This window comes from Dromiciops gliroides, chromosome 3, assembly GCF_019393635.1.
Source record: "Dromiciops gliroides isolate mDroGli1 chromosome 3, mDroGli1.pri, whole genome shotgun sequence".
Taxonomy (NCBI): Eukaryota; Metazoa; Chordata; class Mammalia; order Microbiotheria; family Microbiotheriidae; genus Dromiciops; species Dromiciops gliroides.
The window spans coordinates 258,547,683-258,560,205 of NC_057863.1; the positions used below are offsets into that span (position 1 = coordinate 258,547,683).

Here is a 12,523-nt window from a genome sequence, read left to right on the forward strand (position 1 = left end):
TGGATAGAGCACCGGCCCTGGAGTGAGGAGTGCCTGAGTTCAAATCCAGCCTCAGACACTTAACACTTACTAGCTGTGTGACCCTGGGCAAGTCACTTAACCCCAATTGCCTCACTTAAAAAAATATATATTTTAACAATTATGAGATTAAAGGAAAGAGAAAACAAATTCACTTGAATGATGAAGTCAGAAGCCAACCATTGACAGCTTCTATGGTGAAAGGGAAGACCAAAACTCAAACTCAGATGAGTTTGTCAAAATGCCTACAAGTGAAGACAAGTGGGAAGATGATCCCCACAGGTAATGGGTCTCCTCTAAGACTACCTTCCATGTACTCTGCTCTAATATTTTATTGTATTTCTCATACTATGTATGCTCTAAGTATAAAGTGATTGAATTTTGCAGAGACATGAAGGTAATGGTTGTGTTTTCTTTTTAGTTACGATTTTTTTCCTCCTCTTCCCACATTTTTTCCTTTTTAGAAGTGAGTTAATTGAATTCCTACTTTACTCTGCTCTTTTTTCCCATATAAGTATTTTATTATTTTCCAGTTACATGTAGAGATAGTTTTCAACATTTATTTTTATAAGATTTCTTGTTTCAAATTTTTCTCCATCCCACCCCTCCTTCCCCCTCTCCCCAAGACAGCAAGTAATCTGATATAGGTTTTATATGTACAATCATATTAAACATATTTCTGCATTAGTCATGTAATGAGAGAAGAATCAGAGCAAAAAGGAAAAACCTCAAAAAAGAAAAACAACAACAAAAACAATAGAAACAGTATGGTTCGATAGGCATCCAGATTCAACAGTTCTTTGTTTTTTGGGGGGGTTCCCCCTGGATTTGGAGAGCATTTTCCATCATGAGTCCTTTGGAACTATCTTGGACCATTGTATTGCTGAGAAGAATCAAGTCTATCACAGTTGATGAACACACAATGTTGTTGATACTGTGTACAAAAACAAGCAGCTCTTAAAAAGGAAAAAAGTATGTGTAATCCAAGCTTCCAAACCCATTGATATAGGACTCTCTTCTCCTTCATTGATCGAGATCAAATTAAATCCCACCATCTCTATGCTGGTAATAAACTCAATAAACTCCAGTGGTTTCCTATTGCCTCTACGAGCAAATATAAAATGCTCTATTTGGCATTCAAAGCCCTTCATAATAACCTAGTCCCCTTCTATCTTTCCAGTCTCCTCACAGTCTCCTTTAGTCCCTTGCCCCATACAGTCAATGCAGGCACTGAACTCCTCCTCACTGTTCCACTAACAAGACATTCCATTTCTCTACTCTAGGCATTTTCTCTGACTCTCCCCCACACCGGTAACACTTTCTTCACCTCCCTCCCACTACTGACCACCTTGGCTTCCATTAAGTCCCAACTAAAATCCCACAAGAAGCCTTCCCCAATTCCTCTTCATTTCAGTGTCTCCCCCTGATATTTTCTATTTATTCTGTATAGAGCTTGCATTGCATATATTTGTTTGCATGTTATCTTTCCCGTTCGACTATAAATCCCTTGAGGGCAGAGACTGTCACCGATTTTTGTCTCCCGGGGGCTCAGCACAGTGGTACATCGAGTGCTAAATAAATCTTTACTGAATTGAATGAGTGGGGACCAGACAGAGTTGGTGAGAATAGGAGAGAAGAGATGCAGTCTCTACTCTCCTCTGCCTATCCAGTGTCTTTGGGTTTTCCACCTCTGAGACAAAAGATGGACAATGGCCAACCCCACTTTATATTGCTGAAGGGAGAAAAAGACTCTAGGAAGAAGTCGATTTATCTGATATGTACATAATTGTTTGTGGCCCCCTTGACGATGTGAACTCCTTGAGGAATGGGACCTTTTTAAAAAAAAACAAAACTTTTTCCTATCTCCGTTGCTATATGCCTGGCACATGCTAAGTGAATCCTAGCTCTTAAGATTCCAGGTGGATTCTCCTTCCTCTGAAACCCCGCAGCCCTGACTTTTTTGCACCACCATCAATTCTTTCCACAACCTCTTCTTTGGGAACTTATCAGACATTACCTTCTAATATTTTTTATGTGCGTGTTATTTCCCTTACAAGTAATTTCTTTCTTTGTGCCTTGAACAAGGTAGGATAATCAGGATAATACTTGTTGTTATTAATATTCTTTACGATGTGAAATTCCCAAATGCTGGGAAGGCAGGCTGGATCACTGTGCTTTGGGCTTCGTGGATTCATTCCCGAGTCTCCAAGCACCAAAGTCCTTTTCTCTTGCCCAGAAGGCAGGTGAGGGGATAAGCGAGTTAAGCGTGGTGGAAACCTACGTGACTTCGGGAAATTCACTTGCCCTCGGGGCCTCAATTTTCTCGGTCTCAAAAAGGGCTAGATTAGGTGACGCCTAAACTCTCCTTCCGGCTTTAAATCATTACCATCCGGACACCAGGGAGGCTCAATCTGCATCCCCAAGTAGGGAGAAGACGCAAGAGGACCAGAGGGCTCCGTCCAGGCCTTGGAAAACCTGGCGGGCCAGTATGGGGCGGGCCCTTTAAGGCCGGTGAAGCCTGAAAGCTCGAGAGGCAGGACTGGAGCGAGGGGGAGGCGGGGACCACCGAGAGCTGGTGTCCCGGAAGTCCTTCCTCAGGTTCCAGGAGGCCCCACGCGCCCCAATCTCCATGGCAACAGCAAACTGAAAACACAGGGGCTGCGGGAGCTGCGGGAAGAGCAGGTAACGCCCAAAAGATGCCTCGGGTCCCCGAGCCAGGGGCTGGAACGAAGGCCTCTCAAGGGTCCCCTGAAGGTGCCGCCCTGACCTCGGCTAGGTCCCTCCCTCCTAGGACGCTCCCAGCCCTACCACCCGCCCTCTCTTGGATTCGGGGCGGCCCCCTCAGGGATTACGGCCCCTTCTCTTACTCTTCTCTCTTCACTCCCGCTGCCCGAGTTCAGGGCCACGTCCTCCTTTGTCCCGTCACTTTTAACAAACTCCTGCCGTATCCCCTTTAAATTAATATCATTTGAGCACCAATTTCATTGCTGCAGAACTGTGCTTAAAAGCTTAGCAGACGGGGAAGCTAGGTGGCGCAGTGGATAAAGCACCGGCCCTGGATTGAGTTCAAATGCAGCCTCAGACACTTGACACTAAGGTCACACAACCCTCATTGCTCTGCAAACCCCACTCCACCCCCACCCCCCAAAAAAAGCTTAACAGAGACATACTTTTCAGCCTGGCATTCAGTGCCTGTACTGGCTTACTGCCACTGTTGTAACCAATCTGCACTGCTGGACACCCTCCTGGAATAGAAACTGCAGTGCACAGAGCATGTGGTCTGAATCAGGAAACCCCAGTTCAAATCCGGTCTCAGGTGACCCTGGGCAAATCACTTTCCCTTTCTGCCTGAGTTAACTCATTGTAAAATGGAGATAATAATAGCACCTACCTGGCAGGATTGTTGTGAATCTTACATAATATAAAGCACCTGGCACGTAGTAAACACTATATAAATGTTATCTATTAATCATACACCAAAATTTCTTATTTTGGAACTATGCCCCCGTCATTCCTTCCTGCAATACCCTCAACTGGTCTCTCCCCACACCAACTCATACTATAAATACTTTTTCTCCCCCCTCCCTTTATTTTCCCTAACTCAATTAAATTACCACCGTCAATGAATCATAGAATTAATTATAGGAGTTGCAGTTGGAGCCTTAAAAATCATGTAGCCAGGGGCAGCTAGGTGGCGCAGTGGATAAAGCACTGGCCTTGGATTCAGGAGGACCTGAGTTCAAATCCAGCTTCAGACACTGTGTGACCCTGGGCAAGTCACTTAACCCTCACTGCCCTGCAAAAAAAAAATCATGTAGCCAGGGGCAGCTAGGTAGCGCAAATGAGTTCAAATTCTACCTCAGACACTTGACACTTACTAGCTGTGTGACCCTAGGCAAGTCACTTAACCCTCATCACCCCACAAAAAAAAAAATTACCAGCCCACAATGAAAATCCATGTCCTACCTTCCAGATCATTCCAGTGAGTCCTCTTCAGCATTCTGATAGTAATTTTAGTACTTTACGTTGTATGCCTTGTATTATAGATGTTTAAATAAGCATCTTACCTCTTTTACTAGATTGTTAACCCTAGTAGGGAAGAACCATATTTATAAAACTTTCTATGTTTTTATGTGTACATGCTTAATAAAAAAGTTGTTACATGAATGACAGAATGAATCTTCTTTCCCATCCCTTGCTTATTCACTGTCTTCAATTTTTTCTTTCCATCTTGAAATCTGATTCCTGAACATTGTCCTTTTTCATTTCTATTTGGTTGTTTCTTGCCTTATGCTTTATTTCTCCTGAGAAATCATTAGTCTAATTCTTCTTCCTTGAGATGGCCTACCTTCTACCCTCAGCCTAGCAATTCCCTCTTAATCAGTTCCTGATAACAATGGTAGCTCATATTTATGTTGTTTTTTAAGGTTTGCAAAGCATTTTGCATAAATTATCTTCTTTGATCTCTACCACAGCTTTCAGGAAACTGTCTCAGAGAAGTACTTACCCAAGGTCATGCTAAGTGAATAAGGCAGGATTCAAACTCAAGTCATCCTAACACCAAGTTCTGCCTTCTATCCAACATACTACCCCTTCCCTAGAACAATTAGTAATATGTGATGTATGTATAGTATGTATTATAATACAATTACAATGCATTTCTCTTGCACAGTTTTAGCCATCAAATGACTTTTGAGAACAGTTGCCACCTTACCCCTACAAAGAGCCATCTTTTTTCTGAATTATCTGGAAGCCCTGATCATGTCATAATTTCATGGATGACACGAGAATCTGGCCAAAGTCTGAGATGCAGTTTCTACAGCTGCAATGAGAGGTAACTTTAAAGATAATGTCTCTTGAATAACTCATGAGCCTAATTTGGAATTATTTAGAATGGTAATTTATGAGGCTATTAATATCAATGCCACTTAGTACACTGCCTAATAAATACGTTAATAACTGCTTGTTGACTAACTGACTTCTGTTCAGCTTTACATTCCTTCATTCAGTGGTCCATTTTGATTTAATATGGTGATACTGTTCATAAAAAACAATGTAAGATTTGTGCTGATATGGAATAGCATAAATAAATCATTTTACTTGCTAATATATGTAAGTAATTTTTATTGGTTTCAAAGGCCAATTCAAGGGGATATTTTTTCCTGAGTCATGTAGATTACCTGGCCTTCATGGATAGATAGATAGATAGATAGATAGATAGATAGATAGATAGATAGATAGATAGATAGATAGATAGATAGATAGATAGATAGATAGATAGATACACATACACAAACATATGCATCTATATGTGTGTATTTGTGTTTCAGTGCACCACTTTGACCATGTAGACAATAACTGAATAACTAAAGAGAACAGCTCACGTATTATATAACAGAATCAGAGAAAAATCCCCATAAACTAAAATGATGAGTTAAATCTAATTGGATGAAATTTAACAGGAATAAATGTAAAATCTCTAACCAGTCCAGAATGGGGGAAGTATGTCTAGATGAATTTATATGAAAAATATCTTGGCATTTAAGTGTACTGTAAGCTCAATTTAATTCAACAGTGAGGCAAGACAGCCAAAAAAAAAAAAAAACCACAAAAAACTAGTTCGGTCAATCTAAATTAAGAGATGAATAGTATCAAGAAAGAGAGAAGAAATAGTTCTGCTATACCCTTCCCTAATTAGACCATTTCTGTAGTATTTTGTTAAATTCTGGGCACCATATTTTAGGAAGGACATTAACAGGTTTGATATTACATTGTAGGAAGATCAATTGGAATAATTAGGGAAATATAGCTTTGAAAAGAAAAGGGGGGGCAGCTAGGTGGTACAGTGGATAAAGCACCAGCCCTGGATTCAGGAGGACCTGAGTTCAAATGTGACCTCGGACACTTGACATATATTAGCTGTGTGACCCTGAACAAATCACTTAACCCTCATTGCCCCCCCAAAAAATTTTTTAAAAAGAAAAGAGAGGGGGCAGCTAGGTGGCGCTGTGGGTAAGGCATTGGCCCTGGATTCAGGAGGACCTGAGTTCAAATCCAGCCTCAGACACTTGACACTTACTATCTGTGTGACCCTGGGCAAGTCACTTAACCCTCATTGCCCTGCAAAGAAAAGAGAAGGGAGGAGGGTGGGCATGTAAATTAGGACCTCTCACTGTAACAATTGGAATTAGGGCTGAGTGCAAAGAATTTTAAAATGAAGAGGGAGATAATTACCCATTTCAGTTCCATCAATCAAATTCAGCCTCAGACACTTGACACTTACTAGCCTCATTGCCCCTCATTGCCCCGTTAAATAAATAAATAAATAAAAAGGTTCAAGAGACATAATTTCTGGGTGATTTATTCATTTTATTAATAAAGCCAGCATTTTAATAAAAGGATGGTCATTTGGCCATCTCTGTCTTAGATTAAAGACAGTCATGGCAGTGGCCTCTGTACTTCTCATTAACTATCAGCCAGTACTCACAGTCAGCTTCCTGAAAAGGTATTTATAAAACATTCCCCCTCAACCCTACAACTCCCCCTCCAAAAAAAAGAAAAACAACAAGAAAAACTGTGGTGCATTATCCTACAAATAAAGTATCTGTGGGAATATAAATCTGTGGAAAAAAAGACATTTAAAGTATATATATATATATATATATATATATAGTGAGGCATGTGTGTAAAATACACAGGTGCCAAGGCAACTCAGAACTTTGAAACTACAGAGCCCAGAAGTCATTTTCCTCATGCAATTCTCTCAAGGTCCAGATTTTCAATTGTCAAGCCTAGTTCTCTTGAGTAAGCAGCTTACTCTTCCCTGCTGACAGGGATCATGCTGCTTCCTCCCTTTATATCTGTCACTCTGGAATGTGTGTCTCTTCTCTCTGCTAAATGCAGTTAACCTACTATGGAGGAGGGAGAAGAGGAAGAAACTCCCCTCCTAGCCAAAGAAGAATTCATGCCTTTTCCAAGGCTTTTTAGTCCTTCCTCCACTTTTCTAGATCAAACAGCCTTACTTTTTTTACATAAACCAAAGGGTATGCCAGTTCTTTCAGTCAGTCATTAGATGTGGTGTCTCTTTTCTTCATCCAATGTACAAGACCCTATAATCATTTCAAAATGATTAAGGAATTTCTTCACCCATTGTTATGGTGGTATAGGAAAACTCCTTAATACTTTCTTTACAAATGTATGTGTCTTATAAAAATAAAACTTACATCTAGTTCTGAACAGAGCAGGGTAGAAGGGTAACATGATTGGTTGCAGAGCTGAGGTGTAGGGAACAACATAATTGATTAGTTAGAAGTTTGGTAATGGGGGCTAGGAATAACCCTTCTTTTCTCATGAGACTAAGAAGTGCACTTTGAGTCCAAATGCAAGATAATGCATTAGATAACAAACTTAGATAACAAACTAGACGTCCTTGAAGGATAGTTTGGTGACATAAATATATTAGGCCCAAACTCAATTTCTGTTTGCACACATTCTCCAAGGTCAGTTAAATTCCTTGAGGCAAGAAAGCTGGATGTTTAAACTTTACCCATTACAGGTCAGCTTAACTCTAAACCATGAGAAAGAAAGAAAGAGAATGATACCCATGACTGGTATAGACAGTTAAAGGGCAAAATCAATTACTTGTAAATAGAAACAAGAAAATGATACAGGATCAATTTTAATCTTCTCAAAGCAAAAAGAAGCTCCTTGGTCATTTGCCCAGTGAGGCTGTGACTTGCAGTGACTAGTGGAGACTATATATCTAATGGCTTACAGAAGCTATGCATTTGTCACCCATCTGAGCAAGATATAGCAAAGCAGAATTCAGGAAAGTCTCTGCATCTGGTGGGGACTAGCAAGGAAGAAGATCCAGCAAAAGCAACATGACAACATTTCTAGAAAATATCAATGCCCCTTTAGAATCAGAGTGAGTTGCTTCTTCACTCCATTTTTATATCCTTGCCGTACATGTTCCTTACGTGTGTGCCACCCAACACATGCACCCTGACCACATTATCTGTATATATAGGTGCCTCTACCTACACTTTGGCTACACATATTCCCTACAAATAGGCCTTACCATGTGTTCCCAACATTTGTGCCTCTTCATATGTGCTAATGACATGTTTTCTCTTCTTCCTCCAATGGTGTGTATTTGTAGAGGAGTTTACCCTAAGTTTATGGGAAGAGTTTTATTGCTACTTTTTAAAAAAATAATGTCATTTTATTAAATGCCTTTGCTTCAATCTAATTGTGTTCTTGGGCTAACTATCAAAGGTAAACATATTAATGGGGGCTTGTGAGCTATGGTTTTAGTATAATAAGCAAAGTCACAAAGTAGCCTTGAACCTGTGGTAGCTTTATCAGGATGAACTGCCCTACAAGTGGGATTAGGAGAGTGAATCTCTCCTAGGCACTGTATATGATGTAAAATATCCATTTTCCAAATTTTCTTGCCTAACTGCCTTTCTTGTTTTTGTCATTGTTGTTTTTTCAGATTGCTACTCCTACATTCACTTGGTGTATAGAATTCACATTCACTGTAGTAAGCCTAAACAAACAGGGAGACCAATTTTCTAAACATATGTACTTGGTGAAGCAAAAGTCATTCAGTTGCAATACAAGATAATATAATCATCTACAGGTGAAAATCTGCTTTTGACTATAGTTTAAAATAAATATATTGTTTAGTTTTTGACAAAACTAAATAGAAATGGCTTTGGAGTTACATCCACTTTTGTATCTTCTGTCATCATCTTTCCCTTTTATTAATACAGATAATTAAATGTTGAATGTACACTAAAGCCAACCTATAATTCTTAGACATCCTTGTATAGTCTAAATCAACTTGTATCATATCAAATTTCAGTTAATTGCAAATTGGTTATAATAATGTTTTAGTTTATGGATGGAAAAAATTCAGTGTGACCTGAAACCTTGGAAATCACACCTTGCAAATTTGCAAAAGCTATAGGCAGACTCAGTATTGTTGTGTCAATTGTCTATATTTAAGAAAATGTTAACAATATAGATTAAAAGTGTATTGTATGTAGATTTTTTTTGGAGAGTCAGTTATTAAACATTTTCAAGTTGGATTTAGAAATGGTAGAGAACTTAGAGGTCATCTTATCCAACCCCATCATTTTAGAGATGAGGAAACTCAGAGAGGTTAGTGACTTTCCCAAAGTCACACAGGTAGTAAGTTAAAGATCTAGGATTCAATCTCATGTTTAATGATTACAAATCCAATGTGCTCCACTCTACCACTTTGCCTCATGTCATGGTTAAATAACAGTCACTGGCTATTTTTTGCAGCAAGAAAAAATAATTAGTAAATCCATTCATTGTGTCCATTTACACCTTTGTTCATAAAACTTACTAAGTAAATTATTTTACCTTGACATAAGAATCAGTATTTGAATGTATTTTTACAACTCCAGAAATATGTCTGAATTTTATATTGTTACCAAGAAGTTAAACTCAATAAACATTTTCATTTGATTATTTCTCTAAACCAGACAAAAGATCTGGTCTATTTATATAATTAGCCGTGAAAATAGAACAGTGTTCACATGAAGGCTTCTAAAAAACCTTACATGTTATGAATGATGACAGAACAACAAAAACAAATTTTAATCTTTTTTTCTAAGACAGGATGATAAAATTTGTTGCTGTTCCCTTTCCTCCAAATTATCTAATTATTATGGGAGAAGTCATTATTTTTAAGAGGTATATATATATATATATATACATACATATATATATATATATATATATATATAGCAAAGCACAGATTTACTTTTATGTCTAAAAATGACCAACTATCTTTACTTCTACTAGGTTGCTTATTATGGCTTTGATTGACGAAACAAAAACAAATGTAGATGACCATTTCCTGCATGAAGTATTGGAAGACACTAGTAAGCCTGCAGAATGCAATGGAAATCTAGGCACTGGTGATTTTTCCAGGAACAGTAACAACAGCATTGGAAGCATTGATTATAGCAGAACCCAAGGTTCAAGTAGAAATTTTAGTTCTCATTGTGATTATTCAGAAGATTTTATCTCTGAATATTCTGGAACAGCTGGTAATGGCAGTTGTTTAGAGCTATTTGAGGCAAAAGTAAAGAAGGAAGAGAAGAAAAAGAAAAATGTTTCTAAAGTCTCCCAACCTAAAGGTAAGAAGATTAGACTAAGACAAATCTAATAAAAATAAACAAAATTTCTGACCCTTGTAGGTAGCATATTAATGCTTTTATATTTGTTTGTATAACAGCAACAATAACAGCTAACATATATAGCACCAGGGCGGTTAGGTGGCACAATGGATAAAGCACCGGGCCTGGATTCAGGAGGACCTGAGTTCAAATCTGACCTTGGACATTTGATACTTACTAGCTGTGTGACCCTGGGCAAGTCACTTAACCCTCACTGCCCCACCAAAAAAAAAGGCAACAATGACATATATAGCACCAACTGTGTGCCAGGCTTGTCCTTTTATTCATTTTTTCATGTTGTAGCAAGGATGTATTATATATAACACTGTATTATAGGACAGCATTGCCACACCTCACAACACACACACATACATACACACACATACATAACACACATGTGAGCTGCCTCTTTTTAGGAGCTGGGGAATAAAGTGGTTGGCTATGTGAAACCACTGATAGCAGAAAAATCATATTTAATGCTTTCATATTTTTGTGCTTTATAGTCTGTCTTATATTTTTCCATATTTTAACAGTATTAGAAGACAGCTTTATTATGTACTGCCCTCGAGACATCCCCCCCTTCAAACTTTTTAGGAGCTAGGGAATAAACTAACTGATTGACCTCTGTTCAGTACTGATGTGATAGCAGAAAGTGTTGGAATTAAAAAGTCAAATCCTTATTCACATAGTTTTATCCTACTGAATCTATTAGTGAAGTCAGTCCATTTAACAGATAGCCTTTCTTCTTTCTTTTTATAATACTCAGAATTTACTGGCATCTTTCCTGCCCTTTTAACTGAAGAACCTGTTAGGGGACAGTCTATTCTTCCCTAATTATGCCAATTGTAGGGTGACATACCCTCTGAGAAAATACTGAGATACCAAAGAAATAGGGGTTCATACCAGCTTGGTTATTAATAGGTTTTATCAGGGTTAATTAGGTTAATTGGGAGAGTTTACTTACAAGAGGCCAGTCATCCTGGACCACAGCAGGACAAAGTAACATTGTGGATCCCTGCACCAACCCCAGGCTAGGTCAGGTATTATATAGAAACAGAACAAAGAAGGCATGGTGCCAGGATGGCCTAGGATCATGTGCAAGTTTTCCTATGGGATAGTTGGACCCTCTTTTGCTGTTTACATTTACTCAAGGTAGTTTACATGTTTCTGTGAAGTCATAGGTCATGTTCCCATTCTGGCCCATTCCCAGACAGTGTCAAATATTGAACCCTCACCCAAACCTGTCTCACCCTATTCATATTAAAGACTGGTGAGATATACATATTGCTAAAAACTGAATTTTTGAAATTCATGTAACCAAAACCTGTTAGAAATTCTTTAAAGGTTGAGAAATGTCACCTTCTCCATAACACTGAGCAGCTTGAGAACAGGAATTGTTTTGTCTTGTTTATTTAGTTTTGTTTTGTTTTCCTTCTTTTGTATATTCAGCACTTAGCACAGTGACTGGTACATGGTAGGCTATTCATAAATGCTTGTTGATGTGGGTTATGGAGAGGAAAGGGGAAGGGAGGGAGGGAGGGAGGAAGTTAAGGAGGGAAGGAAGCAGGGAGGGAGGTAGAGGAGGGAGGAAAGGAGGAAGAAAAGAGGAGGGAGGAAGGAAAAGAAAAAGGTTATTTGGAATTTCAAACACTTTCCCAGAGATATTACTGGCAGACAAATTTGTTCGACTACTCTTCCTAATAGCTTTCCTTCTGCTTTTTTCCTGTTGTTTTTCTATTCTGGGACCCTATTCATGTGTAATGAGTTGATTGGGAACATGATTAACTTGATGTCTTTAAAAGGAGGTGAGCCTCCATTTTGGAATTTGATTGTGTCTTCATCCTAAGGTGGTGGAGATGCCCATTGCTGCCTGGTTAAAAAAAAAATATATATATATATATCCTTAAATCTCAGTAATTGGGAATAAATTAATTGGCTCTGGCTGGTATAGATTAGAAACACCAATTTGTTTTGGGGTAGGTACTTTGCTTTTTAAAAAATAGCTTTTCTCAGAGGGCAGAGCCAAGGCAAGGACTCAACTGAGCTCTCCCAAATTCCCCTCCAAACAACTTTAAGATAACACTTCAAAATTAATTCTACATTGACAACACCCACAAAAGAATATGCTGAAACAATTTTGCAGCCCAAGAAAACCTAGAAGGTCAGCAGGAAAAGTCTTTAGCACCAGAGTGAGAGTGGAATGCAATCCAGTGCAGGCAAAACACCAGCAATAGAGCAGCAGGCCTCAGCAAGTCAGCAGCAGACCTTGGGGGCAACTGAATTTGGCA

The 12,523-nt window shown here is 38.8% G+C and overlaps 1 protein-coding gene across 1 annotated transcript in view; it reads left to right on the top strand.

Moving 5' to 3' along the window:
- The first annotated feature begins 2,574 nt into the window (after positions 1-2,574).
- LCA5L (lebercilin LCA5 like) overlaps positions 2,575-12,523 on the top strand; it is a 56,992-nt gene continuing 47,043 nt past the window's right edge. The window contains exons 1-4 of the mRNA XM_043992078.1: positions 2,575-2,700; positions 4,691-4,852; positions 8,516-8,662; positions 9,859-10,196. Coding sequence (XP_043848013.1) covers positions 9,869-10,196 — 328 coding nt within the window. The 5' untranslated portion in view covers positions 2,575-2,700; positions 4,691-4,852; positions 8,516-8,662; positions 9,859-9,868. The remainder of the gene's footprint in view (positions 2,701-4,690; positions 4,853-8,515; positions 8,663-9,858; positions 10,197-12,523) is intronic.